The 26,250-nt window shown below is 47.5% G+C and overlaps 1 protein-coding gene across 3 annotated transcripts in view; it reads left to right on the top strand.

The window, feature by feature from the left end:
- Fgd3 (FYVE, RhoGEF and PH domain containing 3) overlaps positions 1-26,250 on the top strand; it is a 62,533-nt gene that overhangs the window by 23,081 nt on the left and 13,202 nt on the right. For all 3 annotated transcript variants that reach the window (XM_052728034.1, XM_052728037.1, XM_052728036.1), the window contains exons 4-14: positions 7,921-8,010; positions 10,164-10,300; positions 12,023-12,179; positions 15,557-15,695; positions 16,348-16,406; positions 17,781-17,927; positions 19,973-20,065; positions 21,693-21,772; positions 24,019-24,049; positions 24,612-24,719; positions 26,024-26,086. In XM_052728034.1, coding sequence (XP_052583994.1) covers positions 7,921-8,010; positions 10,164-10,300; positions 12,023-12,179; positions 15,557-15,695; positions 16,348-16,406; positions 17,781-17,927; positions 19,973-20,065; positions 21,693-21,772; positions 24,019-24,049; positions 24,612-24,719; positions 26,024-26,086 — 1,104 coding nt within the window. The remainder of the gene's footprint in view (positions 1-7,920; positions 8,011-10,163; positions 10,301-12,022; positions 12,180-15,556; positions 15,696-16,347; positions 16,407-17,780; positions 17,928-19,972; positions 20,066-21,692; positions 21,773-24,018; positions 24,050-24,611; positions 24,720-26,023; positions 26,087-26,250) is intronic.

Below are 26,250 nucleotides of genomic sequence, written 5' to 3' on the forward strand. Positions count from 1 at the left end.
GAGAGAGAGAGAGAGAGAGAGAGAGGGTTATATAGATAGTTATCAATTATTTGAAAGTTTGGTAGAATTTCTAAGTAAGTAAGCCACCTGTCCCTTATCCTTTGTTGGGAATTTTGGAATTATTGAATCAATGTCCTTATTCATTGCTTTTTTCCAGATGTTTTTATTTCTTCATGATTTAGTAGTCTTTATAGCCAAGTATTTCTGAGGATTCATTTTTTTCTAGGTTGTACAACTTGTTAGCACATAATTGCTCACTTTCTTATATCCTTTTTATCTGCACATCACCATTGGTAACAATACCACCCCTCTCTCATTTCTGACTTTAGTAACTGAGTCTTCTCTCTGTTCTCTAAGGTAACCTAGATAAAGTTTGTGAGGTTTTTTTTTTTGAGCTTTTCAGAAAACCGACTTTGGCTTGATTACTCTTTTGAAATTGTTTTTCCATTCTTTGTCTTTTATCTCTGCTCTGATCTTTCTTACTTCCTGCCTTCTTATAGCCTAGCCTTGGGTTTAGCCTGCTCTTGCTCTTCTGGTTTCTCAATATGTGCAGTTCGGGTGTTTTAAGATGTTTGTGTATATAATTTTTTTCTGGTGCAGGGAATGGGACCCAGGATCTTGGACATGATAGATAAGTGCCATGTCACTGACTGTTCTCAGCACTTCTTTCTTTCTTTGTTTTTTGAGTGTCTGTGTTCACATGTGTAGGGGTCATACTTTTGCATGCAGGTGCATGTGCACCTGTGTGGGCATGCATGTGGAGGCCCTAAGTTGACGTTAGGTGTCTTCCTGGAACCCTCTCTGTTGCTAGAGTTTTCCTGCCTGGCCCACAGTCAGGGCAAATCTCTCTCACCCGCCAGTCCCACAGCCGTCAGACCCGACCAAGTAAACACAGAGACTTGTATTGGTTTCAAACTGTATGGCCATGGCAGGCTTCTTGCTAACTGTTCTTTCAGCTTAAATTAATCCATTTTTATAAATCTATACCTTGCCACATGGCTCGTGGCTTACCGGCATCTTCACATGCTGTTTGTCATCATGGTGGCTGGCAGTGTCTCTCTGACTCAGCCTTCCACTTCCCAGCTTTATTCTCCTCCTTGTCCCGCCTACACTTCCTGCCTAGCCAATGGCCAATCAGTGTTTTAATTATTGACTAATCAGCAACACATTTGACATACAGAACATCCCACAGCACTTCCCCCCCCTTTTTTTTTTAAAAAAAAGGAAGGTTTTAACCTTAACAAAGTAAAATTACATATAATTTGGGAATTTGGGCGTAGCTTCTCTTACTACTTCCTGCTGGAGGGGGGCGCTGTATCTTATGGGGATACAAAGAAAATTTTAGGATCATGGAAAAGTCCATGAGGGTGTATCGTCTGAGCCAGTTGCCTTCAAACCATTCTGGATGTTGGATCATCTGGGCCATGGTGTCATCGGAGACCTTTCAGGGGGTCTTGGCTGGTCAAACCTGATGTATCTTAATCTGGAACAAATCCATAGCCTCTGGCTTTCTGTGGGACCTCTCCACTGTGTTTCTTGAGGCAGGATCTCTCCTTGACCTACGGTGCTCCCATTGGCTAGTGTAGCTCACCAGCTTGCCCTGGGATCTTAATTTGCCTGTATCAGTGGATTTTCTCCATTTTCTGGCTTTATTCCATTGTGACTGAAAAAGTATCTTGAATAATTTCAGCTTTCTTGAATTTGTTAAGACCTGTTTTATGCAGCACATGGTCTATCCTGAGCAATGTTCATCATATGTTGCACTGTTGTCAGGAGAACATTATGTATGGTGTTGTCCAAGACCTCGGTTTGCCTACCATCTTCTGTCTAGAATGGGATCTTTCTTCCCATTACAGAAAGATGGGTATTCTAGCTATTAACTTGTTGCTGGTTAGTTCTCCATCCAATGTAGTTACAGTTTACTTCATATATTGTGATATCTTCTTGGTGATGCTTTTTATCATTGTATTATGCTTTTTATAGTTTTTTTAAATTTTTTAAAACATGGTTATTTATTTAGTGTGTGGAGGGGTATGGCAGTCAGAGGACAACTTTGTGGAATGGATTCTCTCCTTTCCACCACGTAGGTCCCAAGGATTGAACTCAGGTCATCAGGTTCAGTGGCAAACACCTTATTCTGTTTGCTATAAATAAGGACATTCATTTTCTTTTTTGGGGGGGAAGGGGGAAGTTGTTATTTGCATAGGATTTCATCTTCCATCTTTCTCCACTTCCATCCTGTGGTTTCTTATATGCAAATATACAAAATGAGTCTCTTGTGAATAACATATGTAGGTGGATTTTTCTGTCCCTCCTGCCAGCTCCCAAATCATGACATGGAGACTTATTATTAATTGTGAAAGTTCCGTCGGTAGCTTAGGCTTGTTTCTAACTGGCTCTTGTTACTTGAATTAATGCATTTCTGTTAATTTACTTTCTGCCTGGTGGCTTTATTGCCTTTCCTCTGTACTATCCATGCTGCTTTCCTGCTTCCTCCGTCTCTGCCTGGCAACTGTCCGTGTCACCACCTTCTTCCCAGCATCCTCTCTGCCCTGAAAATCCTGCCTAGCTATTGGCCATTCAGCTTTTTATTAAACCAATCCAGGTGACAAATCTTCAGTGTACAAAACAAGAACATATTTAGGAAAGAGGGAGTGTGATAGTGCACACCTGCAATCCTAGGATTAGAAGCTTAAACTCACCCTCAGCTACATAGGAGTTTGAGTCCTGTCTGATTTACAGGAGACCCCGTCTCAAAACCAAACCAAACCATAATTGTTGTTTGTTTGCTTGCTTCTTGGTACCCCAGGACCAACTCCCCTGGATGGTGTGGGGTGGGGTGTAGCTGGAGAGCTTCTATCCAGGTCCCATCAAGCCCCCACAGTCCCACAACCCTATGTATAAAATAATCACTCAGACGCTTATACTACTTATAAACTGTATGGCCGTGGCAGGCTTGTTATCTACTTCTTTTATCTTAAATTAACCCATTTCTATTAATCTATAAGTTGCCATGTGGCTCGTGGCTTACCGGTACGTTACATCTCGATTGTCATGACGGCAGCTGGCAGGTCTCTCTCTGCCTTCCTGTGACCTTCCATTCTCCTCTCTGTTAGTCCCACCTATACTTCCTGCCTGGCTACTGGCCAATCAGTGTTTTATTTATTAACCAATCAGAGCAACACATTTGCCATACAGAACATCCCACAGCAGTGGGGGAAGAGAGAGAGGGATTGACTCACTTTATACCTCAGGCTGGCCTGGAACTCGCCTCATAGTCGGGCTGTCTTGCATTCTCATCAATCCTTTCACTGGAATTACAGGCATGTGCTACCACACCCAGCTTCAGTTGTCTTTAGTTCATTTGACCTGTGTATTTTTTTATGAAGAGTTTACAGATTACATGTAAAGTCGGTTGTAGATGTAACCAACCTTCTTATTAAATAAGAAACACAGAACCAATGCAAAGAAGAAAGCCAAGAGGTCAGAGCTAAGAGCTAAAACCTTACCCTTCCTCCTGCAATGGTCCTACCTCTCCGAACCAGAGCTACTTTCTGTGTTAAAGTCCTTATATAGAATTTCTGTTCTGCCTTCTCATTGGTTGTAAACCCAACCACATGACTGCCTCGTCACGGCCTGTCTGTATAGACCTCCAGGTTTTCCATGATTGGTATTGAGATTAAAGGCATGTGTATCCAATAATGGCTGTATCCCTGAACACACAGAGACTTACCCAGCTCTGCCTACCAAGTGCTGGGATCACAAGCGTACGCCACCACTGCCCTGCTTTCCTATGGCTTGCTAATAGCTCTGACCCCGGGCAACTTTATTTATTAACATACAAATAACATTTTAATACAAATAAAATATCACCATAGTCGGTACTAATGGGGACGGACACGAAGGCCACTCGTGAGGCTGCTGCCTGCACCGGTCACTCTCTTGCTCTCCCCTTTCCTCTCTTACTGTGTGTCTTTGCAATTTATTTCATTGATTTTGGTAATGATCTACTTTGATTCCTTCTACTTTCCTTTTGTGCATATTCATAGATGTTTTACTTCTAGCTACCATTGCTGTTCCTAAAACATTTTAAATTTGCAGCGTTTCATTTGATGCTGACATCCACCTCCTCCTTCCTGATGCCACAAACTCACCTGGATATGTCACAGACCATTGAAGATGGATTTCACGTTTTTCTTATTACTATTTCTGGCCTGTGTAACCCAGGATGACCCCAAACTAATAATTCTCCTGCCTTAGGCTCTTCACTGTTAGGATTACAGGCGTGTGCGACCACACCCACATCCAGTTTATGTGGTGCTAGCATGGAATCCAGAGACTCCTGCACACTAGGCAAGTGCTCTACCAGCAAGTGCTCTGCCAGCGAACCATCCCTGTTGCTCCATTCCATTATCTCTATCTGACCGACTCCTTTTGCTGTTCTTTTCCCCCAAAGATATATTTTCTTATTTATTTACTATGTGTCTAATTAGGGTTTCTATTGCTGTGAAAAGACACCATGACCATGGCAACTCTTATAAAGGAAAACATTTAATTAGGACTGGCCTACAGTTTCAGAAGTTTAGTCTGTTATTGTTATGGCAGGAAGCATGGCGGTATGCATGGTGGTAAACAGGAAGACATAGTGCTGGTGTTGAGAGTTCTTGATGCATAGGCAGCAGAAGGAGACTGTGTACCACACTGGGCATAGCTTGAGCATATGAGACCTTAAAGCCCACCCTCACATCAGATTTAATAGCAAACACTTTATTTCTCTACTGACTGATTTTAAGTGACTTCTTTGGGAGCTGGAGAGATGGCTTGTGGGTTAAGAGCACTGGTTGCTCTTGCAGAAGACCTGGGTTCAGTTCCCATTACCTACAACTATCTATAACTCCAATTTCAGGGGATATGATACTCTCTTCTAGCCTCTTCAGGCACCAGGCATACACCTAGTGCACATATATACATCTAGGCAAAACATTTATATACATAAAATAAAAACAAATAAATCTTGAAAAAAGGCAGGGTGTGGTGCTGGAGAGATGGCTCAGCAGTTAAGAGCACTGGCTGCTCTCCCAGAGGCCCCAGTTTGATTCCCAGCACCTACATGACAGCTTGCAACCTTCTGTAACTCCAGTTCCAGGGGATCTGATGCCCTCTTCTGGCCTCCACGGGCACTGCATGCACATGTGCACAGACAAGCAAAAACACCCATACAATAAAATAAAAAAGAGAAGACGATCACAACAATTTCCTGTTCGAATGACTTCTCCTCAAGTTTGCAGTTTCTTTTGCCTGTTCAAGTCTGGATGGACCCTCTTTATGAGCTCCACAGGCTATTCAACTCCAGAATGTCTGCTTCGTTCTTTTTAATGGTTTTGTTTATATCCCTGTTGATGGTGTTTCTTGTTCATATGTCATTTCTTAAATTTTTTTAGCACATTTACGACAGATTTTTTTCCATCTTTGCTTGATCATGGATCTGTGTGTGTGTGTAGGTACACATGCATGTATGTGCACTTGTGTGTGGAGGCCAGAGTACAACCTTATGTCTTCCCTCAACTGCTCTCTACCTTGGTTTCTTTGAGACAGTGTTTCTCACTGGGGTCTAGTGCTCACTGATTAGTCTGGGGAGCTGGCCAGAGAGCCCCAAGGATCTACCTATCTCTCTCTCTCCAGTGCTGGAATTACAAGTGCGTGTCATCACGCCTAGCTGTTGTATATCAGTACCGAGGACTAAACTCAGGCTCTTGTGCTTATGTGGCAAAGACTTTGTTGACTGAATTGACGCCCTCAAGCCCCAGATCTACAGTTCTTTAGGGTCAACTTCAGGGGGATTGTTTTCTTCCTCTGATTGGGTCATATTCTCCTGCTTCTATGTATGGTTTATAAGTTTTGTTTGTGGCTTTTAGTTTTGGCTGGATGGGGGCATTTGAAGAAACCATCCCTCCAGACTGTGTGGAGCTTTAGGTGAAGGAAGACTTTATCAACACAGCTGGGGGTCTCAGAGCATCTGCCTGTGGAACCCGAATTCTTACATGCTGCTGGCCTTTGTTTTCAGTGACTTTCACACTCCAGTTCTGGGTTCATCTGCTCTCTACTCATGCAAGACAGAGTCCACAGTCCCAAGCCCCTGGGTAGAGCTCTGAGGAGTCAGACCTATCAGTGCCTGGATGAGTTTTCTGTTTCTGCCCTGCAGGCCTAGTCCTGGTGTGGAAGGGACCCTGGTGTGGGAGGAGCCCTGGTGTGGACGCCCCCCCCCCCCATTTGTTCTGTGCCATATTGCATAGGGGGAGGAATGCTGAAGGGCATTGCCATAGACTGAATATGCACCCCAGAAGTCACCTGCTAGAGTCTTGTCAGCAATGTGATAATACTGAGATCATGGTCTGTTTCGTGGTTAAGCCTTTAGGAGGTGTTAAGTAATGAGGATGGAATCAGTGTCCCCACAGAAGGGAGTGGGGAAAGCCTGGGAGGTAGCCCAGCAGCCTGTGCTTGCCTTAAGATGTGTTCAGGGCAGGGTTCAATCCCCAGCACTGTCCAATAAAATAGCGACCAGGGAGGAATTCGTGGGCTCCTGTTCTTCTGTTCTTCTGTCCCGTGAGGATGAAGCAGCCTTCATCCCTCTTCCCTTTCCCTCCCCTTTCACACTGTAAGCTCAGGCATCAGCATCACCATTTTGAAACAGAGACTTGTGACCTCACCAGACACCAGACCTGCCCATGCTTTGACCTTGAAATTCCAGCCTCCATAACTGTGGGATACATTTCTGTTGTTTATAAACTATACACTCACAGGCACTTTGCTATCTGCCAAACAACTAGACTGAGATGGGTATATCCAGTGCCACCAATTTTCCCACCTTCCCCTGGGCTCCCTTTGTGGCACACACACGTGGGTGCAGTGGTCGCTCACTTTGTGTCCCCAGCTCTCATAGGTTTTCTGGTCTGTATGTTGTTCCATCAGGGTCTCTGAAGAGTACCTGCAGCTTGGTGGCCTTCTGTTTTGTTGATGTCACTTTGCAGTAGTGTGGCAGGCTTTCTTTTGGACCATCAACCAGCTCCCACATCACGACACAGAGACTTATTGTGAGTTTTGAAAGCTCGGCCTTAGCTTAGCTCTTATTTTAATCTGTTTCTCTTTATCAACATTTTGCCTTGGGCCTTTTTACCTTCCTTCCTTTCTTCCTTCCTTCCTTCCTTCCTTCCTTCCTTCCTTCCTTCCTTCCTTCCTTTCTTTCTTTCTATCTTACTTTCCTGCTATCTCCATGGCTAGCAGGTGGCTGCCTGGCTTCTGGCCCCAGGAGTGTCCCTCCATTTTCTCCCACGTTCTCTCCTCCTTCTTTTAGACCAATCAGGTGCCTTAGGCAGGCAAGGTGAAACAAATGCAACACATCTTTACATCGTTAACAAAGGCAGCAGAAATAAATGTAACACATCTTTACACAGTTAAACTAACATTCTGCAGTATAAACAAATGTAACACACCTTTACATAGTTAAATATTCTACAACACAGTAGGGCATATATGAGCGTGTGTGTGGTGTGTGTGTGTGTGTGTGTTGCTAGTGATGGAACCCCAGGTTTTAAGCATGGTAGGCAAATTTTCTCTCGCTGAGTGGCACTCCAGCTATACATTGGATTCTGATGGGGTTGCTATGGCTGCTCCCTAGTTAGAGGTCCAGAAACATAACAGTCCCATCTGGACTGAAGAAGCTTTGGAGAGACTGGCAGAAACTGCTGTGCTTTTTCTAGAACTCTCCATGCAAATAGCATCTAAGAGAACCAAGTACCACATCTGAGACTCAGGAGTCTCTTTCTACTCCCTCTGCACCCTGGGCATCCTGGTGTATTGTGGGTAGCCTTGTTAGGTGCACCGCCCCCACCCCCAAGTAAGTGGCTTCCCTTCTTTCTGCAGTGCTCTGACCCACAGAAGCTGCTGCACATTGCTCAGGAGCTCCTGCACACAGAGGAAGCCTACGTGAGGCGTCTGCACTTGCTGGACCAGGTAGCGTGGAGGGCTGAGAATCCCCTTCTCTCCATGCCCAGAATTCAAACTACAGATCCCTTCACATTGTTTGGGTATCATGTTTAGAGTACGAATTCAGATAAAGTCTGGCCGAAAACAGATTTTTTTTGTTCCCAGTCCTTGTGGCTCTGGGGCAGCAGCTCAGCATGTTCACTTTGGGGGGACATTTCTTCATGGAGAATGCATGATTTGAACACATGAACGATGTTGGGGTCTGAGGAGATGCCTCAGTTAGTAAAGTGTTTGCCTTGCAGGCACAAGGGCCTGAGTTTGATTTTTAGAACTCATGTAAAAATGCCAGGCTAATCATGATGGCTAATGCTTATGATTCCAGCACTGGGGAGGTGGAAACAGAGAGATACCGTGAGCTTGCTGGCCAGACAGTCTAGTCTTACCTACTCGGCAAGTTTAAGGTTTAGTGAAAAGACCTTGTCAAAACAAACAAACAAACAAAAAACCCAAAACACAAGATGAATGATGCCTGAGGAATGACATCTGAAATTGTCCTTTAAGCTCCACGGCATGCACACATCTATGCCCATGTGCACCTGCACTCTCATGGACGTGCACACATGTACACACAACACATCCATAGCTAGGCCAGTGGGGGCTATGCATCCCTGCCCACAGAAAATACAGCACCCAGAAAACAAGGTTTGCACAGGGTGTGGCTCCTGCCTGTGCCTCACAAGCCAGAGAAGATCTCCTTCTACTCCTGAGAGGGTGATGATGAAAGATGTCACACCCCATCCACCCCACACTGCTCCTACCTTAACCCCGATCCTCAGCTGTAAGCAGGCTTTCCATAGACTTAAAGCTGGAGGATTCTGGTTCTGACATTCGTCAGGAAAACGTAAATGGGGCTAGAGAGATGGCTCAGCAGGTAAGAGTGTGCCTTAGTTAGAGTTACTATTGTTGTTTTGAAACACCATGACCGAAAGCAAGCTGGAAAGGAAAGGGTTTATTTGCTTTATGCTTCTACATCATAGTCCATCACTGAAGGAAGGTGGAGAAACTCAACCAGGGCAAAAACATGGAGGCAGGAGCTGATGCAAAGGTCATGGAGGAATGCTGATTCCAGCTTGCTCTTCAAATTCACTCAGCCTGCTTTCTTAAGAGCACCCAGGACCAACAGTCAAGGGATGGCACCACCCACAGTGGGCTGGGCACTCTCCCATCAATCACTAATTAAGAAAATGCCCCCCAGCACGATCTTATGGAAGCATTTTCTCAACTGAGGTCCCTCCTTTCAGATGACTCTAGCCTGTGTGAAGTTGGCGTAACAGCCATCACAGAGTGTTTACTATGCAAGCACGAAGCCCTGTGTTTGAATCCCAGCACCCACATAAAGAGTGCACACTTGGAGGCTGGAGTGATGGCCCAGCAGTTGGGGGCACGGGGTGCTCTTCCAGAGGACCTGGGTTTGGTCCCTAGCACCAATGAAAGACCTTACAGCCATCTGTAATTCTAGTTCCAGAGGCTCCGAGGCACAAGGCACACAGGTGCATAGACATAACTCAGACAAAGCATTCGTAAGCATAAAATAAACATAAACAAAGTGGCACACACATCTGTCACCCCAGCAGCATGGAGTGCAAAGACGGGGCTGCTGGGGTTTGCTGGCTGCTAACCTCTGCTCAAGAGAGTGCGGTGGGGACAGCAAGACACTGATGTCTTCCTCGGGCCTCTGCATATACACACAGGTGTGTGCACTGCATGCACCACACACACACACACACACACACACACACACACACACACACACACACAGAGTAAATTTTTTGTTTGTTTGCTTTGTTTTCAAGACAGGGTTTCTTTGAGTAGTCCTGGCTGTCCTGAAACTCGCACTGTAGGTAAGGCTGGTCTCGAACTCACAGAGATCCACCTTCCTCTGTTTCCAAAGTGCTGGGATTAAAAAGTGTGCCACCTAATTAAAAAAAAAATTTTTAATTAAAAAAAAAAGCCAGGTGATGGTGGTGCATGCATTTAATCCCAGCAGTTGGGAGACAGAGGCAGGTAGATCTCTATGAGTTTGAGGTCAGATTTAAAAAAAAAAAGGAAGCCAAGAGCCCACTCCTGTGGTAAGTGTCTGACTGGCTCACGGTGGCCATTGTGGGCTTCTCTGTGCTCAGGTCTTCTGCACCAAGCTGACAGAAGCGGGGATCCCTCCAGAAGTCACCACGGGTGTTTTCTCTAACATCTCTTCCATCTACCGTTTCCACGGGCACTTCCTCCTGCCCGAGTTGAAGAAGAGGATCACAGAGGAGTGGTAAGTGTGGTCCATGGCCACCCACAGGGCCTCTAAACCAGGTTCTTGGGGGTGGGGGGCTGGGTGCCTCCCTTCCCTGAGAGTCTGGTTCCAACACCAGCCCCGCCTCTTCCGGGGTGGTGGCTGTGACTGGGCCGTGGGGGCTCTGTGAGCTTGTGGATCAGGATGAGATCTGACCTCTGGAAGCAGCATAGAGGTTAGCAGCCAGCAAACCCCAGCAGCCCCCTGGAGTTTTATTTTCTCTCTCAGCCTGTTTCTACCTTTGCTTTTAAAAAGGACTTTCTCTTCAAGAGTGGTTCCAGTCCTTTGCTTTCTGTGGCCCTCAGCTTCTGCCTATCTTTAGCAAAAGCTGCAAGCCACAGTTAATGTGATGCCACGAGAGAGGCCGACCAGTTTTAGCCATGTACCCCTGCATTTGGGAAGGCATGAAGTTTGCCTTCCTTCCTTTGCAGGCTGGCTTGCCCCTCGTGTCTCCTGACTCTGCCTTGGGTGGTTGGGGGTATGTCTTGTCGTCTTTGTCTCAGTGTGTGGCTGGGCCATTTTGTGAATCCTCAGAAGTGGCAGGGCAGGCTGCACTGTGTCCTGAAGGTGTTTAGAGCTGGCCGTGGACTTCGGGGGACAAGGCTTGTCTGCAGCACAGGCTTTCTCCTTCCATGCTCTGGAATCCCTACGCGTCCGCACAGTGTCTCTGCAGTCCTGTAATGATGCTGACACAGGGCCACTTGTTGCTTAATTTTGTAAAATCAAAACTTGGTGCACAGTTTCACAGGAGTACCAAGTGGTGCCTTTCTGACTGTGCTCTTTTTCCTTTGGTTTTGATAATTACTAAGGATAAATCTTTAAAAGAGAGTTCTAAGATCAAAAATTACTGTGTTGATTTTTCCTGTGGAGATGTGAACAACATCTGTTTACCCAAGATAGGGCACCAATGATAGACCAAAAAAATTTTTTAAAAAAATTAAAAAGGGGATTCCACCCAATCCCGGCTTAGTTGAAGCAGTGAGTTTATTGGGGTTATTTATGGGAGCATGGGTGGCTTCAAGGTGTCTGCAGCAGGGGAGGTCTCATGAAAGCTGCATTCCTGAAGCTCCCCCACAGCTTGAATGCAGCCTGGCCCAGTGAAAAGTCTCTCCCAAGCAATTGCTACCGCTTTTAGGACCTTGGGGCGAGGCCTTCTGAATCGTGTAAGTTACAGGAGCTTCCTGAAGTTTTGGTCAATTCCTGAGTCTGGTTAAGTTTTACTGCCTGAGTCTTAAGGACCGCCCCCCCCCCCTTTTCTGGAGGAGATGTTTTAATGCAGAGGCCATAATTGCACAACTATTATCATAATATTTGCTTCCTAGAATTTATTTGTTCACTCAGCGCACTAAGAAGTTTTCGCTGTTGGTCTTGCAAAGTCCGCTTCTCTCTGTGGCTTTGGTGGCAGTGTATAGATCCGTCATTTTCTAATCTGTGCTCATTTAGAATAGCACTTCACTGACCGGCCCACCAATCAGGGGCAGCACCGTTGCTAAGACCCTCTCTTTGGGCTCCGAGCCTCACCAGTGCTGTTGAAGTATTTAGAGAAACCCTCTCCTAATGTCCAGTAACACTATTTTCTACTCCACAATCTGGGAGGAAACACGCTCAGAGAGGCTGGCCAGCGTGCTTACCATCCGAGCACTACTCGTCAGCTCTGTTCCACCTAGACTGTTCGTCCGATGACCATGCTTCTCCACACAGGGACACAAACCCTCGCCTTGGAGATATCCTGCAGAAACTGGCTCCATTCCTGAAGATGTACGGAGAGTACGTCAAGAACTTTGACAGGGCAATGGGGCTGGTGAGCACATGGACCCAGCGCTCTCCGCAGTTTAAGGACGTCATCCACAGCATTCAGGTTGGGGCTGAAGGAGTATGATATACACACTTTTTTTTTTTAATTTCAAAAAGATTTTTTTAAGACAGGGTCTCAGGCCAGACACGTGCCTCTAATCTCAGCACTCAGGAGACAGAAGCAGGTGAATCTTTGTGAGTTTGCGGCCACCCTGGTTTACATAGCAAATTTTAGGCCAGATAGCACTACATGCTAAGACACCATATCCAAAACAAAAACAAACAACCAAAAACAACAACAAAAACAAACAAAAAAATTCTTCCACAACAAAACAAGGTCTCTCAACCTGACCAACTTAACTCCCTATGAAGCCAAGAATGACCTTGAACTTCAAACATTCTACCTTCACCTCCTGAGTGCTGGGATTGCAAATGTGTACCAACACTGGCTTCTGCAGTGCTGGGATCACAGGCCTGCATCAACATGCCTGGCTTTTCTACATGGGTTCTGGGGTTGAATTCAGGTCCTCATGCTTGAGCAGCTACAACATTCCCCCATCCCAGCCCTCTGAAGAAGCTGTGACACTACATTCTCACATAAGTGTGTGCTACAAGACTCATCATTGCTGTGAGCTCACATACATCTCCCTCCAGAGGGCGAGGCAGTGTTCAGCCTGAGCACAGGCCACTGTCCCTGTCCACACAGGGAAGACCAGGCTCTCGGGTCCACCAAGTCCTCAGGTGACCAGACACCTCCAGGATTGGGATGACAATTGTCTGCATTGACTGCCTCTGCACTCTGTTGTCCCTGAACTGTGGGGACTGTCTGGGGATACTTCCTGCTAGACACAACCATGGTTCTGCCCCTGGGCCTGGACTGTGTCTGCTGACACCGATGTGTCTTCTGGTATCTGGAGGGTAGAATCTGGGGCAGATCTACAATGCACAGAATAGCTCACAACCGCAAATTCTCCTATGCAAATGTCCATGGCCAAGGTCAAGAAGCCTTGACCTGAACAAAATGCGATCAAATAACCATCAGATTTCCCTTGGTCTCTGGAGAATTCTTTGCTTGATCCAAAGCATATTATAAATTATAAGCCTTAAAAAATTCCAAACATTTACCAAAAGTTTGTAAAATGACCAACTTAAGGCTAGAGAAAGCCGAGAACCTGTTTGGATCTCTAGCCACAGGTAAAGGCAGACATGGTGGCATGTGTCTGAACCTTTGTGCCAGGGGCTGAGGGTAGAGTCATGAGGCAGGTACATTCTGGGGCTGATCAGCAAGCCTCGAAGAAGCTCAGTTTTCAGCCAGAGATATGCACGCACACACCATACTCAGGCATGACCACAGAAGGGCAAACTTACAGACATTACAGACATTCTGTGCTATTTACCATTATCTCTAAGCACACATGATGGTTATTGTCTTTTGAAACTCATCTGCAGACAGTACTGAAGGTTCATCCCTAAGTGTGAAGGAGAGTGTCTCCCTCACACACAGTGATAACTGAAATCAAGGTCCTCACGTGGCTGTCACAGCACTGTGTCTCCTCACAGCCTGCACAGTCACCAGCCATCCCAAGGATGCACTTCTAAGTTTTCTCTGCTTTTTTTCTCTCTGTGGTTCACAAGCCAAAGAAGGACCACACACTGCTCCCATTATCAGACTGAGTCCTGCCCTCTAGGACAGGCTCTGTCCTTGTCCTCTTGAGGGAATTGGCTGTTTCTTGGCTTGGGTTTATCTGCGGTCTTTCCATGATTCAATTTGGGCTGTGCCTCTGTGTGAGAGTCACTGGAGCAAAGCTTTTTTTTTTTTTTTTCCTCTCTCTCTACTTGTAAGTTTCTAGCAGGGAAGTACTTTGAAGCCCTATGAATATCCATCCCTCATCTTCCCTTGCTTCTTGCTTGAAATAATTGTGTGTGTGTGTGGGGGTGTATGCCTGTGAACGTGTGTGGTGGTATGCTTGTACATGTATGTGCATGCGGAGGTCAGAGGTCAGCTGAGGTTGATTGTCTTCTATCACTTCCCACCTTATGTTTTGAGGCAGGGTCTCTCACTGAACCCAGAACTCATTAGCAGGCTGGCCAATGGTATCTGCTTATCTCTGCCTCCCCAGCACTGGGATCACAAGCAAGCACATGACACTCAGACTTTGTTTTAGATTTATTTAAAGTTTTATTTTATGTATGTGAGTGTTTTGCCTGCATGTATGTCTGTGAACCCTATGCATGTCTGGTTCTCAAGGAGGTCAGAAGAGGATGTCAGATACCCTGAAACTAGGGTTACAGACGGTCATTAGCCATGTAGTTGCTAGGACTGAACCCCGGTTTTCTGCAAGAGCAGGAAGTGCTCCTAACCTTTGAGCTATCTCTCCAGCACCAATACTCAGATTTTCTTTTCATAATTGCAACCTTCATTTAAAAAACAAAGACAGGCATATGGAGGCACACACCTTTAATCCCAGCACTCAGAGGCAGAGGTAAGTGGATCTCTGAGTTCAAGGCCAGGCCATTCAGCACTACACAGAGAACTCTTGTCTTGAAAAAGTTAACAACAACCAAAACCAAACCAAACCAACTGCGCCCTCCCACTCCAAAAAAAAAGCCTTAATTGTTTTAGGGGCTGAGAAGATGGCTTGGTGGATAAAGTGTTATGTTAAGCACAGGGACCTGAGTTCAGATCCCCAGAACCTGTTGCACCCAAAAGAGTTTTAAGCCCATCTCTACCAGAAGTTTTGTACTGAGGCCTGAGGAAGGTGTGGGTAGCTGGGGCCCTGAAGTTGCTAGAGGCAGGGCAGTGGGCAAGGGGAGAGACAACAGGCCCTCTCCACTGTGGATATGGTGGAGGCAGATGAACCAGGCAGCATGGCAGGAGAGCCCAGTGTGAGCGAAGAGGCCGTAGTGTGCTAGCAGTCTTCGTGGACAGGCCTGCCTGCAGGGTCAAGGGTGTGGACTCCTGCTGTCTGCACCAAGAAGGCATGAAAGTGTGTCAGAGGGGGAGCTGTGATCTGGAGGGAGGAGGGGAGGTGTGGAGAGTGGGGACAATACAGGGCTAGGCTTCCCTGCACCCACCTGCTCTCTCCTTCCTTTATTAAGCGGGGACTCTCATCAGCCTCAAGGCATGAGGACTGATACTGGGGGAGCTAGGCAAGATGACCTCCACCTGAGTGTGAGGAGGGTCGGCTAGGAGTGGGAATCACTTTTGTTGGGGGAGGCATTGTTCTGGCCCCTGTTTTCTTCAATCCAAAGCTGCCCACCCAGAAAGTTCCAGTTCTCCTTCCATCATGGGGCACCTTCCAGCCTCAGTTTCTCTAGCTATAAAGTGTGGTCTGTGCCAATTGTGTCTTGAAGAGCAGGCAGCTCCAGGGAACCTCCAGGGCCTGTGGTACCAGAAGCAGGGGCTAGACTGGTGACCCCGTGTGTGTTCTCTGTTCCCAGAAGCAGGAGGTGTGCGGGAACTTGACGCTGCAGCACCACATGCTGGAGCCTGTGCAGAGGGTCCCCCGCTATGAGCTGCTGCTCAAAGACTACCTGAAGAGGCTCCCCAGGGATGCCCCAGACCGGAAGGATGCTGAGAGTAAGTGGAGGTGGCTTCCAGGCTGAGGGGGAATCTCTGGAGTAGGCTGAGAACCCTGGGCTGAGACACACAGAGAAAGGCAGAGGAGAGAGAGTGGGGGGAAGGGAGGGATATATGTATAGCTAATCCTATCTATCTATCTATCTATCTATCTATCTATCTATCTATCTACCTATCTATCTATTTTATATATATATATGGAGAGAGAGAGAGAGAGAGAGAGAGAGAGAGAGAGAGAGAGAGAGAGGACTAGCAGCAAAGTGATTTAGTCTTTTCCTATCACATGGAAGGATGCTATCTCTGGAGAAGACATTGCCAAACACTGACTCCATTCAGAGCAACGGGTCCCATAGTGAGGGCATTCTAATTTCAAGAGTCATGACCAGTGCAACTGGTGGGCAGCACAGGACTGGGGACTGTGCAAGAGGGTCAAGGGTCCCACTTGTGTTGGCCCCAGCAGGCTCAGCAAGTGGCTCTGGGCTTTGTGTCTTCTGGGCCAGACCTCTGGAGCGGTCTGGGCACCCTGAGCAAGGCCAAGTGCAGGAACAAGGCCTCCCACTGGAAGCCATGCCTACATTTTCAGTGTCAGCCTCTCCAGCGAGAACTTGTGAAGTTACCACGTGCCCAGGCTCACGCGGTTCTCCTTATTCAGGGTCCCTGGAGCTCATCTCCACAGCTGCTGACCATTCCAATGCTGCCATTCGGAAGATGGTGAGTTCAGACCGCTGTAGGGACACAAAGCATATGCGGGGGGCGGGGGGGTGAACCATATAAGTAAGCACCTTTACCCCTGATTCCTGGTGGGCCCCATCAGTGAGCACATATATACCCAGTCTCCCCAGGATGTACCAGGTACACATCCTAGCACCCCCTAGTAATACCAAGTGCATGCTCAGCCTCTCTCTGTACAAACCAGGTAGGCATATGTCCACTGTCTTAGTTAGAGTTTCTATTGCTGCGAAGAGACACCATGACCACGGCAACTCGTATAAGGAAAACATTTAATTGGGGCTCGCTTACAATTTCAGAGGTTCAGTCCATTATCGTTATGGTGGGGAGCGTGGCGGTGTGCAGACAGACATGGTGGGGGCTACATCTTGATCAGAAGTCTCAGTGTCACACTGAACAAAGGTTGAGCAAAAGAGACCTCAATGCCCGCCCCCACAGTGACACACTTCCTCCAACAAGGCCACACCTACTCTAACAAAGCCACATCTCCTAATAGTGCCACTCCCTATGAGCTTATGGGGAGGTGGGGGAGGCAATTGCATTCAAGCTACCACACCCACCTTCCCAATGCAAGCCAAGACAGGCCATGACTTCACCTGACTCTTCCAAATACCTGCCAGCTCCTGCAAGGTCATAGGTTCTTCCCTGCCCTCCAGGGTCCCAGGCACCCTGTGCTGTTTGATCCACTACCATCTATAGTGTCCATACAAGGGACAGAAGGGCCAGCCTGACCTGCCACTTCTAGGTACACAGATAGGAATTACAAGTCCAAGGACAGGACATCTGAGGCCTAGCAGGTCCTGGCCCAGTCCTTGTTGGTATTGTCTAAGTCCCTACAGGATCAATTCTACTTTGAGTAGTATTGAATTCTAACCAAGAGCTAGAGCCATGAGCTGTTAACCTTGTCCCCACTGTACCTCTGTGCATTGTGACTTCCCAACCAGGCCTGAGGAATGTGATGTGTAGATTGGCCCAGTCTAGGTCATAGCCACTCAACTGACTCCTGCATTCCTCAATGTCCTTGTCTGAAAACTGGGGATAACGATGCCACTCAGCTCATAGAGTCTGAGTCAGAATTAAATGATTAAAATGTGGATGGTGTAGAACAGTCCCTGGTACATAGCAACAGAGGTTTGTGATCTATCATTCTCTGGACGATGAGTTTCTAGTCACCCTTTAATATTCAGTTCAAATGTCATCCTGTGTTCCCTTCCCTTTTCACTGGCAGCCATTTCATTGCTGCAACGGACTCTGGGTGGCAGTTGCAGAGCATGGCTTTGCTCACCTCTGGGTCCAAAGCAGTTCCCTAGACCTTTGTCCTTGCAGCTGCCTGAGCGGAATTCCTGTCTCTTGCAGGAGAAAATGCATAAGCTCCTGGAGGTGTATGAGCAGCTGGGTGGGGAAGAGGACATCGTCAACCCAGCCAATGAGCTGATCAAGGAGGGCAACATCCAGAAATTGTCAGCCAAGAATGGCACCACTCAGGACCGACACCTCTTCTTGGTGAGTCAGGCTGAATCCCAGTTACAGAACTCCCACATCTGCCTTCTCAGGCTCTGGGCAGTACTAGCAAAACTTAGAAGCCCAAGGAGGAGGTTCTTCTGTGGCCTCCTCTGATAGTTTGCTGGGCTATCTCTTGTCAATGGCTCTGCCCTGGTTTCCACAAGTATCTAATATTAATGTCCCTTATATCCAGCATTTCTGTTTTCTTTGATCTATCTCAGTTACAATTAGAGAGTCTCCAGAAACCAGAAATGTAAAGACTTGTAGCCAAACATCAAGATCCCAACTGTCCCAGAACCAAACTCTGGTTTACAGAGAGGAGAAGACAGGAAGGAGTTATGGTGAGGGATCCACTCAAGCACCTGACATATAGGAAGAGACACAATCTTTTTTTCCTTTTTCTATAGCTGCTTCTCTTCTCCCCTACTGCCTCTTCCTCTTCTCCTTCCTCCTCCTCTTCCTCTTTCTTCTTGCCTCTTCCTAAGGCCTTACATTTGCTAGGCAAGCACCCTATCACACTGCCTTTCTCCTGTAGCCCTGCATCTATTCTTAAATTGGTAGCTGTGTCTTTGAAAGTTTCTTTTTTTTTTTTTTTTTTTTTGGTTTTTCGAGACAGGGTTTCTCTGTGTAGCTTTGCGCCTTTCCTGGAACTCACTTGGTAGCCCAGGCTGGCCTCGAACTCACAGAGATCCGCCTGGCTCTGCCTCCCGAGTGCTGGGATTAAAGGCGTGCGCCACCACCGCCCGGCTTCTTTTTTTTTTTAACCTAAGGCCTGTGACATATCTAGCCACAGGTTATTGGCTAATAACACAAGGTATGGGTTTCATTAAGGAGTGGGCCTTAAATCCAATCGGAAAGTGATTGGTTACTTCCACGAATTCATGCCACTATTGTACCAGTGGGCATGTCTTGCCAGGCCAGTTGTTATTGTGGCTCCAGGGTTCTCAGCTGGGTATGGTTGATGCCTATGGCTCTCCTCTGGCATAGCATTTTCAGCACTGTAGAAGCTATCCAGTAGGAATGAAGCTTCCAGGCCAATCCTGACTTGATTGCTCCATGTTCTGTGACTCAAGCAAGTGGTGTTTTCAGCAGTAGAGTTTTCATCAAGTTCTTGAGGGGAACCAAGAGCATCGGCAGGAGCCTGTACTGTGTGGGGGTTTATGGGACCTCACTGGCCAACAACTCCAAAAGAAGTAACCCTTTCCTGAAACTGGGCTTTTTGTTTGTTAGTCTCTGGTATTTAGTGAGGCCATTGCTGTCCATTATAGGCTCAGAATCTGCCTTTTGAATGTTGTGTTTAATGTTAGGGTCCTGGAGAAGTCCCATAAAAGACCACCATCCATGTATGCAATCAACAAGAGCATTTATTACCAGCATGCTGGGGCTGTCCATCCCACACAGAGGCAAGAGAGCGATGACCCCAAGAGGAGCTCTCAGGCTCCTTCTAAGCATCGCTAAGGCAATTAGATCATTTTATCTATATCTGGCTTAAGCAAGTAGCAGTCATATTAGTACGTTCTAATGGCTGGGGCTAGTCAGGGGCTGATTAGGGCTACAGTTTTTCTATTTTGGGGCAGGCCTGGACAAGTCCCAGGCTTTGTCCTTATTTGGTTATCATCTTGAGCTGTTGTGGCTCAGGCTGGCTGACCTAGTATGCGCTGACTGTGGGGACTGGCTCAGGCCTGGTACTGCACGTAGCAGGCCTCCTCATCTTTGCTGTCAGGGGTGTTGGAAATTGATTGTCCTTTGTTCATGGCTCTTCCTCAGAAACTGCTTGCTCAGTCTCAGGAAACTGAAATTGAGGCCTGATCTCTAAGAGAAGACTGAGCAGCCTGTTACGGTGTTTACTTGGTCCTCTTACTTAGAGGCATGTGTGCATCTTTAAATAAATAAATATATACTTACATATTATATACTTTATAATATTATATATTACTATTTATTTATTAATATTCTATATTACTTTAAGACATTAAAGATCACTTATATGGGTCCCTGTGAGGGGCTCCCTGTAACTACCTCTCCCCATAACATCTTTCTTGCAGTTCAACAATGTGATGCTCTACTGTGTACCCAAACTAAGGCTGATGGGCCAGAAGTTCAGTGTACGGGAGAAAATGGACATCTCTGATCTCCAGGTGGGTGGGTCCCTCCTTCCCGTCTTATGCCCTGGAAGGGGTACAATGGGGATGGGGATGCTAGGCTTTGATGGTCACTTCTGTGACTCAAGGTTTCTGAGATAGCATCTTGGTCCTGGATTCTACTTCCTGTCAGGTCCCTGATGGTCTCATGCTAAAGGGGGCAGGAAACTGGAACTAAAGTTCACAGCCATGGGGGTCACATAGACACAAGATAGGCTGTCACTTTGTGAGGACAGGACTCAGGACCCCAATTACAGATCCAGGAGTGAAACTCAGGTCACGAATTCAGAATGGGGTGTGGGCCTACTTGCCTGGTCTGTACCCCAGGCCACAAGTTGTCTCATTCCCTGAACTATCTCAAAGTCTTTCTGTCTTTTCTTGCCTTGACCCAAAAGTCATGACATTCAGGGCTGATATGAATTCTATCTGCCACTGAGAGAGATTTGAATTAATAATTGCTCCAAAAATGTTTTCTAATTAAATGAATCTAACTATCTGAAAAAGCAAAGATTTGATTAAACAGCTACCCACTCCATAGAAATTCCCTTGGAATTCTCTGAATCCGTGTTAAGAAATAATTACAAGCCGTGATTAGCTACAGAAAAACAAAAACAAAAACAAAAACAAAAAAACAAAAACAAACCTTGCTTCTTCCATAGTTAGAAGAAACCACTTTTGCCGTGTTGCTCCATGAGAAATCGGTCCTGGGGCTGGAGAGATGACTCAGTAGTCAAGTGCTCTGTGTTCTTTCAAAAGACCCAACATCAGTTCCCAGCACCCAAATGGAGTGGCTCACAGCTGCCTGTAACTCTAGCTCCAGGAGATCCAGTTTCTCCCTCTGTCCTCCTCGGGCACCTGTGCTTGGGTACATAACGGCACACAGACACACACATAAATAAGTCTTTAAAAACCAGTCCTGTTTTAGTGGCTTTTAATATGTTAATATCATTTTCAACATGTAGTGGGAAAGTCCAGAGGTTTCTGGCTGGGTCTAGGTCTGCATATCTGTGGTGCCTCCAACTGGCTGACTGAGGTCAGGGGCTCTTACAGAGACCAGCCCAAGAGCTGCCAGGAGCAACTGTGCTTCTGTGGTTTTCTGCTGATGGAAGAGGGTGAAATCTGAGACCTCCAAGGAAATGACGCTACTCCATCCACTCTGTCTGGGTACAGTCCTTTAAACTCACAAGGCACCTGCCCATGCGGGCCAAGCACCTTCTAAGGGACAGAGGCAAGGATCTTCTAAGGTTTGCATTCCTTCCAAGGGGGTGCAGCTGTGCTGGGGGGTAAAGCCTCACGTGCTGGAAGGGAAAGGCTTGGCCAGGGCTGCCTGGGGACAAACAACTGCTAAAGGAGGCCTGATGGACAGGTGTATTTCCCAAGCAGCTGTCTAAACACAGAGACTGAGGCCCAGCTCTGTGTGGGCAAGACCAATAGTCTGCCCTCCCCCTGAGCTTCAACATCCCCATTTTGTAGATCTGAGAGCACATGGGGTCACCCTGACACTTTCACAGGAAAAATAAATAAAATAAAAACCTCTGAATCAGAGAACACGGGTCTGTGTTAAGGAACAGCTAAAATGACAACTTGCATTTATTTGCCCTGTTTTGTGTTTTTGTTCATGCAGGTGCAAGATACTGTGAAACCAAATGCAGCACGCACATTCATCATAACAGGAAGAAAAAGGTCCCTGGAGCTTCAGACTCGGTATGGCACTAGCATCTGCGGCTATACGAACATCTTTGACCTGAGATTGTAGCAGATGGCTTCTTTTACCGAATGAGATAATCTTTCAATATGTTTTTTTATTATTTTTTATTTTTTGGTTTTTTCAAGACAGGGTTTCTCTGTGTAGCTTTGCGCCTTTCCTGGTACTCGCTTTGGAGACCAGGCTGGCCTCAAACTCACAGAGATCCACCTGCCTCTGCCTCCCGAGTGCTGGGATTAAAGGCGTGCGCCACCACCGCCCGGCCTCAATATGTTTTTATTGGCTTACAGTGTGTGTGTGTGTGTGTGTGTGTGTGTGTGTGTGTGTGTGTGTGTGTATTTTTAAAATAAAGAGGCAGAGACAGGCAGATCCTCAAGGCTTGCTCTCTAGCCCACCCTAGTGGAATTAATGAGCTCCAAGTTCAGTAAGAAGTCCTGCATCAAAAAGTAAGGTGGAAGCCAAGTGGTGGTGGTGCACACCTTTAATCCCAGCACTCGGGAGGCAGATCTGATCTCTGTGAGTTTGAGGCCAGCCTGGTCTATAGAGCAAGTTTCAGGAGAGGCTCCAAAGCTATACAGAGAAACCCTGTCTTGAAAAAAAGGAAGGTGGATAGTGATTGAGGAAGACACACAATACCAACCTCTCTCCTCTACACACATGCACATATGAACACGTGTATACACACACATACACACACACACACACACACACACACTCAAAGGTGGATATAACAAATAGCAAGTGTCTTGGTTAGGGTTTCTTTCTTTTTTTGTGTTTTTAAGATTTATTTATTTTTATATTGTGTGCATTGGTGTTTTGCCTGCATGCATGTCTGTGTGAGGGTGCCAAATCCCTTGGAACTGGAGTTACGGACAGTTGTGAGCTGCCATGTGGGTGCTGGGAATTGAACCCAGGTCCTCTGGAAGAGCAGCCAGTGCTCTTAACTGCTGAGCATCATCTCTCCAGTCCCTTGGTCAGGGTTTCTATTGCTGTGATAAAACACTATGACTAAAATCAGCTTACTGAGAAAAGGGTTTATTTCACTTACACTCCCCAGTCTGTCCACCACTGAAGGAAGTCAGGGCAGGAACTGAAACAGAGGAACCTGCTTACCAGCTTGCTCCCCATGGCTTGCTCAGCTTGCTTTCTTATATGACCCAGGGCTGCCTGCTGAGGGGTGATACCACCCACAGTATGCTGGACCCTCCCACATCAGTCAAGAAAATGCCTCCAAGGACTTGCCTACAGGACATGTGATGGTGGCATTCCCTCAACTGCTGTTCCGCTCCCTAGATAACTCCGACTTGTGTCAGTCTGACAAAACACCCACCAGGACACCAGTCCTCCATCTTGCTTTTTTCAGTTAATGTGGCAGGATTCATCCGATAATCTCACACATTTTCCAGGAATAGCACAATCCCCATCAACATTCTTTTTTTTTTTTGGTTTTTTGAGACAGGGTTTCTCTGTGTAGCTTTGCGCCTTTCCTGGAACTCGCTTTGGAGACCAGGCTGGCCTTGAACTCACAGAGATCCGCCTGGCTCTGCCTCCCGAGTGCTGGGATTAAAGGCGTGCGCCACCACCGCCCGGCCCCATCAACATTCTTAACTGGCACCAGTGAGATGACTTAGTGGGTAAAAGCCCCACGGCCAAGCCTGATGACTTGAGTGCCATCCTTCCTGGTGGGGCCTGCATGGTAGAAAGAAAAAGCCAACTCCTGCAAGTAGTCCTCTAAACCTCCATAGGTAGCACTAACACCCACACATAGACACAAAAAAATCTAAATAAACTGTAATGATTTTTAAAAAAAAAATCATCAGCAGGGTCCCATGTTGACAGTCTGAGTGTCATTTTGGCAAACTGTGCTGAGAACAGAGTCCCCATACTTGGGCTTTTGTGCACACACGTTGCTGCCTCTGTGAGATGGACCTCTGAGGGGAAACTACTGGTCAGCATGTGGGATGTCTGCTCTGTCTGGTCACACTGCCCTCCAAGGCCAAGCTTGAGCTCCCACTAGAAACCCAGTCTGTCACACTCCACCTGTGGCATAAGAGCTTTGTAATCACCTGCCAGGGTCCAGGGAGCTGTTGGTCTGCAAGATGAGCCTGGCCCCACCGGGCCACATATGTTCTGAACACTGAAACTACCTTTCCAGCCTTGAGTTGCAGTTACAAGTGAGTGCCTAGGTAGGCACACGGTGGGTACCCGTGGATGGACTGATAAAATGCTGATTTTGTCTTCGTAGGACAGAAGAAGAGAAGAGGGAATGGATTCAGGTGAAGCCGCTCAAGTTTGTTCTATCTCTGCCTTTCCCCCCTGTCCGAGAGCCTGGGGCCTGCTCAGCAAATGCCCTTGTGTTTTGGGGATACGTTTCGTTAGGGAACAACTCTGGTCTCAAACCCTCAACCCTCCTGAGGATTTCAGACATGCATCACCATGTACGGCTTATACCTCATGTTATTGTAATGTGGTCGTTTCATGTTGGACCACATGACCCAGGAACTCTTTCCTAATACTGCCTGTCCTCATGTCTGAAGGGAGGCAGTGGCCATGGGGCGCCTCTGTATATGCTTTCAGATACCACAAGCCTTTCAGTCTATTCCTTCAGTCTATTTATTTCAGCCCCTTCTCCACAAGTAAGGAACCAGAAAGGGCCAGGAGGGACCTCGGGCTAGGTCTTGTCTTTCCAGAGCCAGTCTCTTTGGTCTTACTGGCTCCAAGGCATGAGTCATCGGCCAGGATGAGATGATCAGGGGTGCTCTGTGGACACCTGGACCCTGAGCCCTCAGCGTCCTTCCCTGGCCCTCTGACGGCCCTTTGGCTTTGCTGTGTGTCCAGGTTATTCAGGCCACTGTGGAGAAGCACAAACAGAAGAGTGAGACCTTCAGGGCCTTCAGCGGTGCCTGTAGCCTGGATGAGGAGCCCGGCCTGTCCCCAGACCAGCCTGTGAGTCAGCAGCCTGTTGTCAGGGGGAAGTGGGACTCAGCTCTTGGCCAGGGAGTGAGGCCTCGGGGTATTATGCAGACAGCATGAACACGCATTTCCCTGCTTGCCTGGGTCCTCATTAAGGACAGTTGCAGCCTGTTGGACCTGCTGCTGCCTTGCAGGTTAGGGTCCATGTGGAGGAAGTGCCCCTCCAGTGCTAGGTGGACATCTCCATGCCTTCAGCAAGGCAGCTATGAGCATCAAGGGACCTTATCTTCCTCCCGTGGAATTGAGTCTCAGAAGTTCAGTGACACTCCCAGGCCACTGCAGTGGTACAAACATCCTCAGGTTATGGTGCCCTTCTTACACACTCCACTTGGAACAGCTAGTGGCTGTCTTTTTGTGCTTATGTCTTCTCCCCAAATTCCCCTGGGCCCCTGAGGTGTCTGCTCAAAGCCCTCTGCCAGCAGAACCAGGGGTATATGATTCCCCATCCCCTCGGAGTGCCCACAGAGGTACACTAAGAGGGCATGACAGAGCAGGGAGTAGGGATGGACATCCCTCATGTCGGGGTTTCCCCAGAATTAGAGAGAGCAGACCCGATGTGGAAGATGATTTCTGCCCTGTGGGAGGACAGCCCTAGAGGCTGCACCAGAGGTTGCAGCAAAACCTCCTGGGAGAGGCTCCCCCCGCCCAACAAGGATGCTCACCCCCTCCTGCGCTCCCTCCCTCCACCTTCATGGGCTGCTTTGCTCATACTCACCTGGAGGGAACAGCTGGCCCATCCTAACTCCTCAGTCTACCCACCTCCAACTGGCTGGCCTCCTGTCCTCGGGGTCTGCCTGTTCCTTATTTATTTGCATCAAATCTGCTCCCATTTTTCCTGGATATCTTTTTGAGGACAAGTTAGCACTCTTGGAAGGAAGGAGCCTGTCAGCTGTTTGAGGGCAATGACTTAGAGACAAAGGGTACAGAGCCGGCTGGTGTTAGTCAGCAGAGCCTGGAGCATTAGAAAGTCTGCAGACTCTCTTCACACACCACAAGGATGAGGAGAGCATCCTCAGGGACCACCTCATCCCTTCCACACCGTGTGATTTTTTGGTATCAGGATCAGAGTGGGCCAAGTCAGCCTCACCCGCTGACACCAGGTGCCTTCGGTTCAGGGAAGGTGTGGCTTCTGGAGTCCCAGCATTTAGTAGACCAGTTCTCTCATTTACACCACCCCTCGATGCGTAGGGGTGTTAGGTGGAGGAAATGTCTTCTGCTACACGGGCCACGCCATGTGACTGGGAAACCGCTTCACACTGATCTCTGTTCTCTTCCAGATCATGAGTGCCAGCTCTGTGGAAACTGCAGGGGTAGCCGACAGCAATGGGGGGACTGCAGGGGTGAGTGACTGACACCCAGGGAGTAGCAGGAGTGGGAGGTGGGGGAGGGGTCAGACCAAGGCTCCTGGAGGGTGGGGATCTAAGAGTCAGTTTGCCCTCTCCTGTGTTCTCAGGGCCTGGGTGTGCAGATGTGAGGCTGTGCCTGGGGCAAGGTACTGGTGACC

This window comes from Peromyscus californicus, unplaced genomic scaffold, assembly GCF_007827085.1.
Source record: "Peromyscus californicus insignis strain IS unplaced genomic scaffold, ASM782708v3 Scaffold_8__1_contigs__length_139910024, whole genome shotgun sequence".
In the NCBI taxonomy this organism is placed as follows: domain Eukaryota; kingdom Metazoa; phylum Chordata; class Mammalia; order Rodentia; family Cricetidae; genus Peromyscus; species Peromyscus californicus.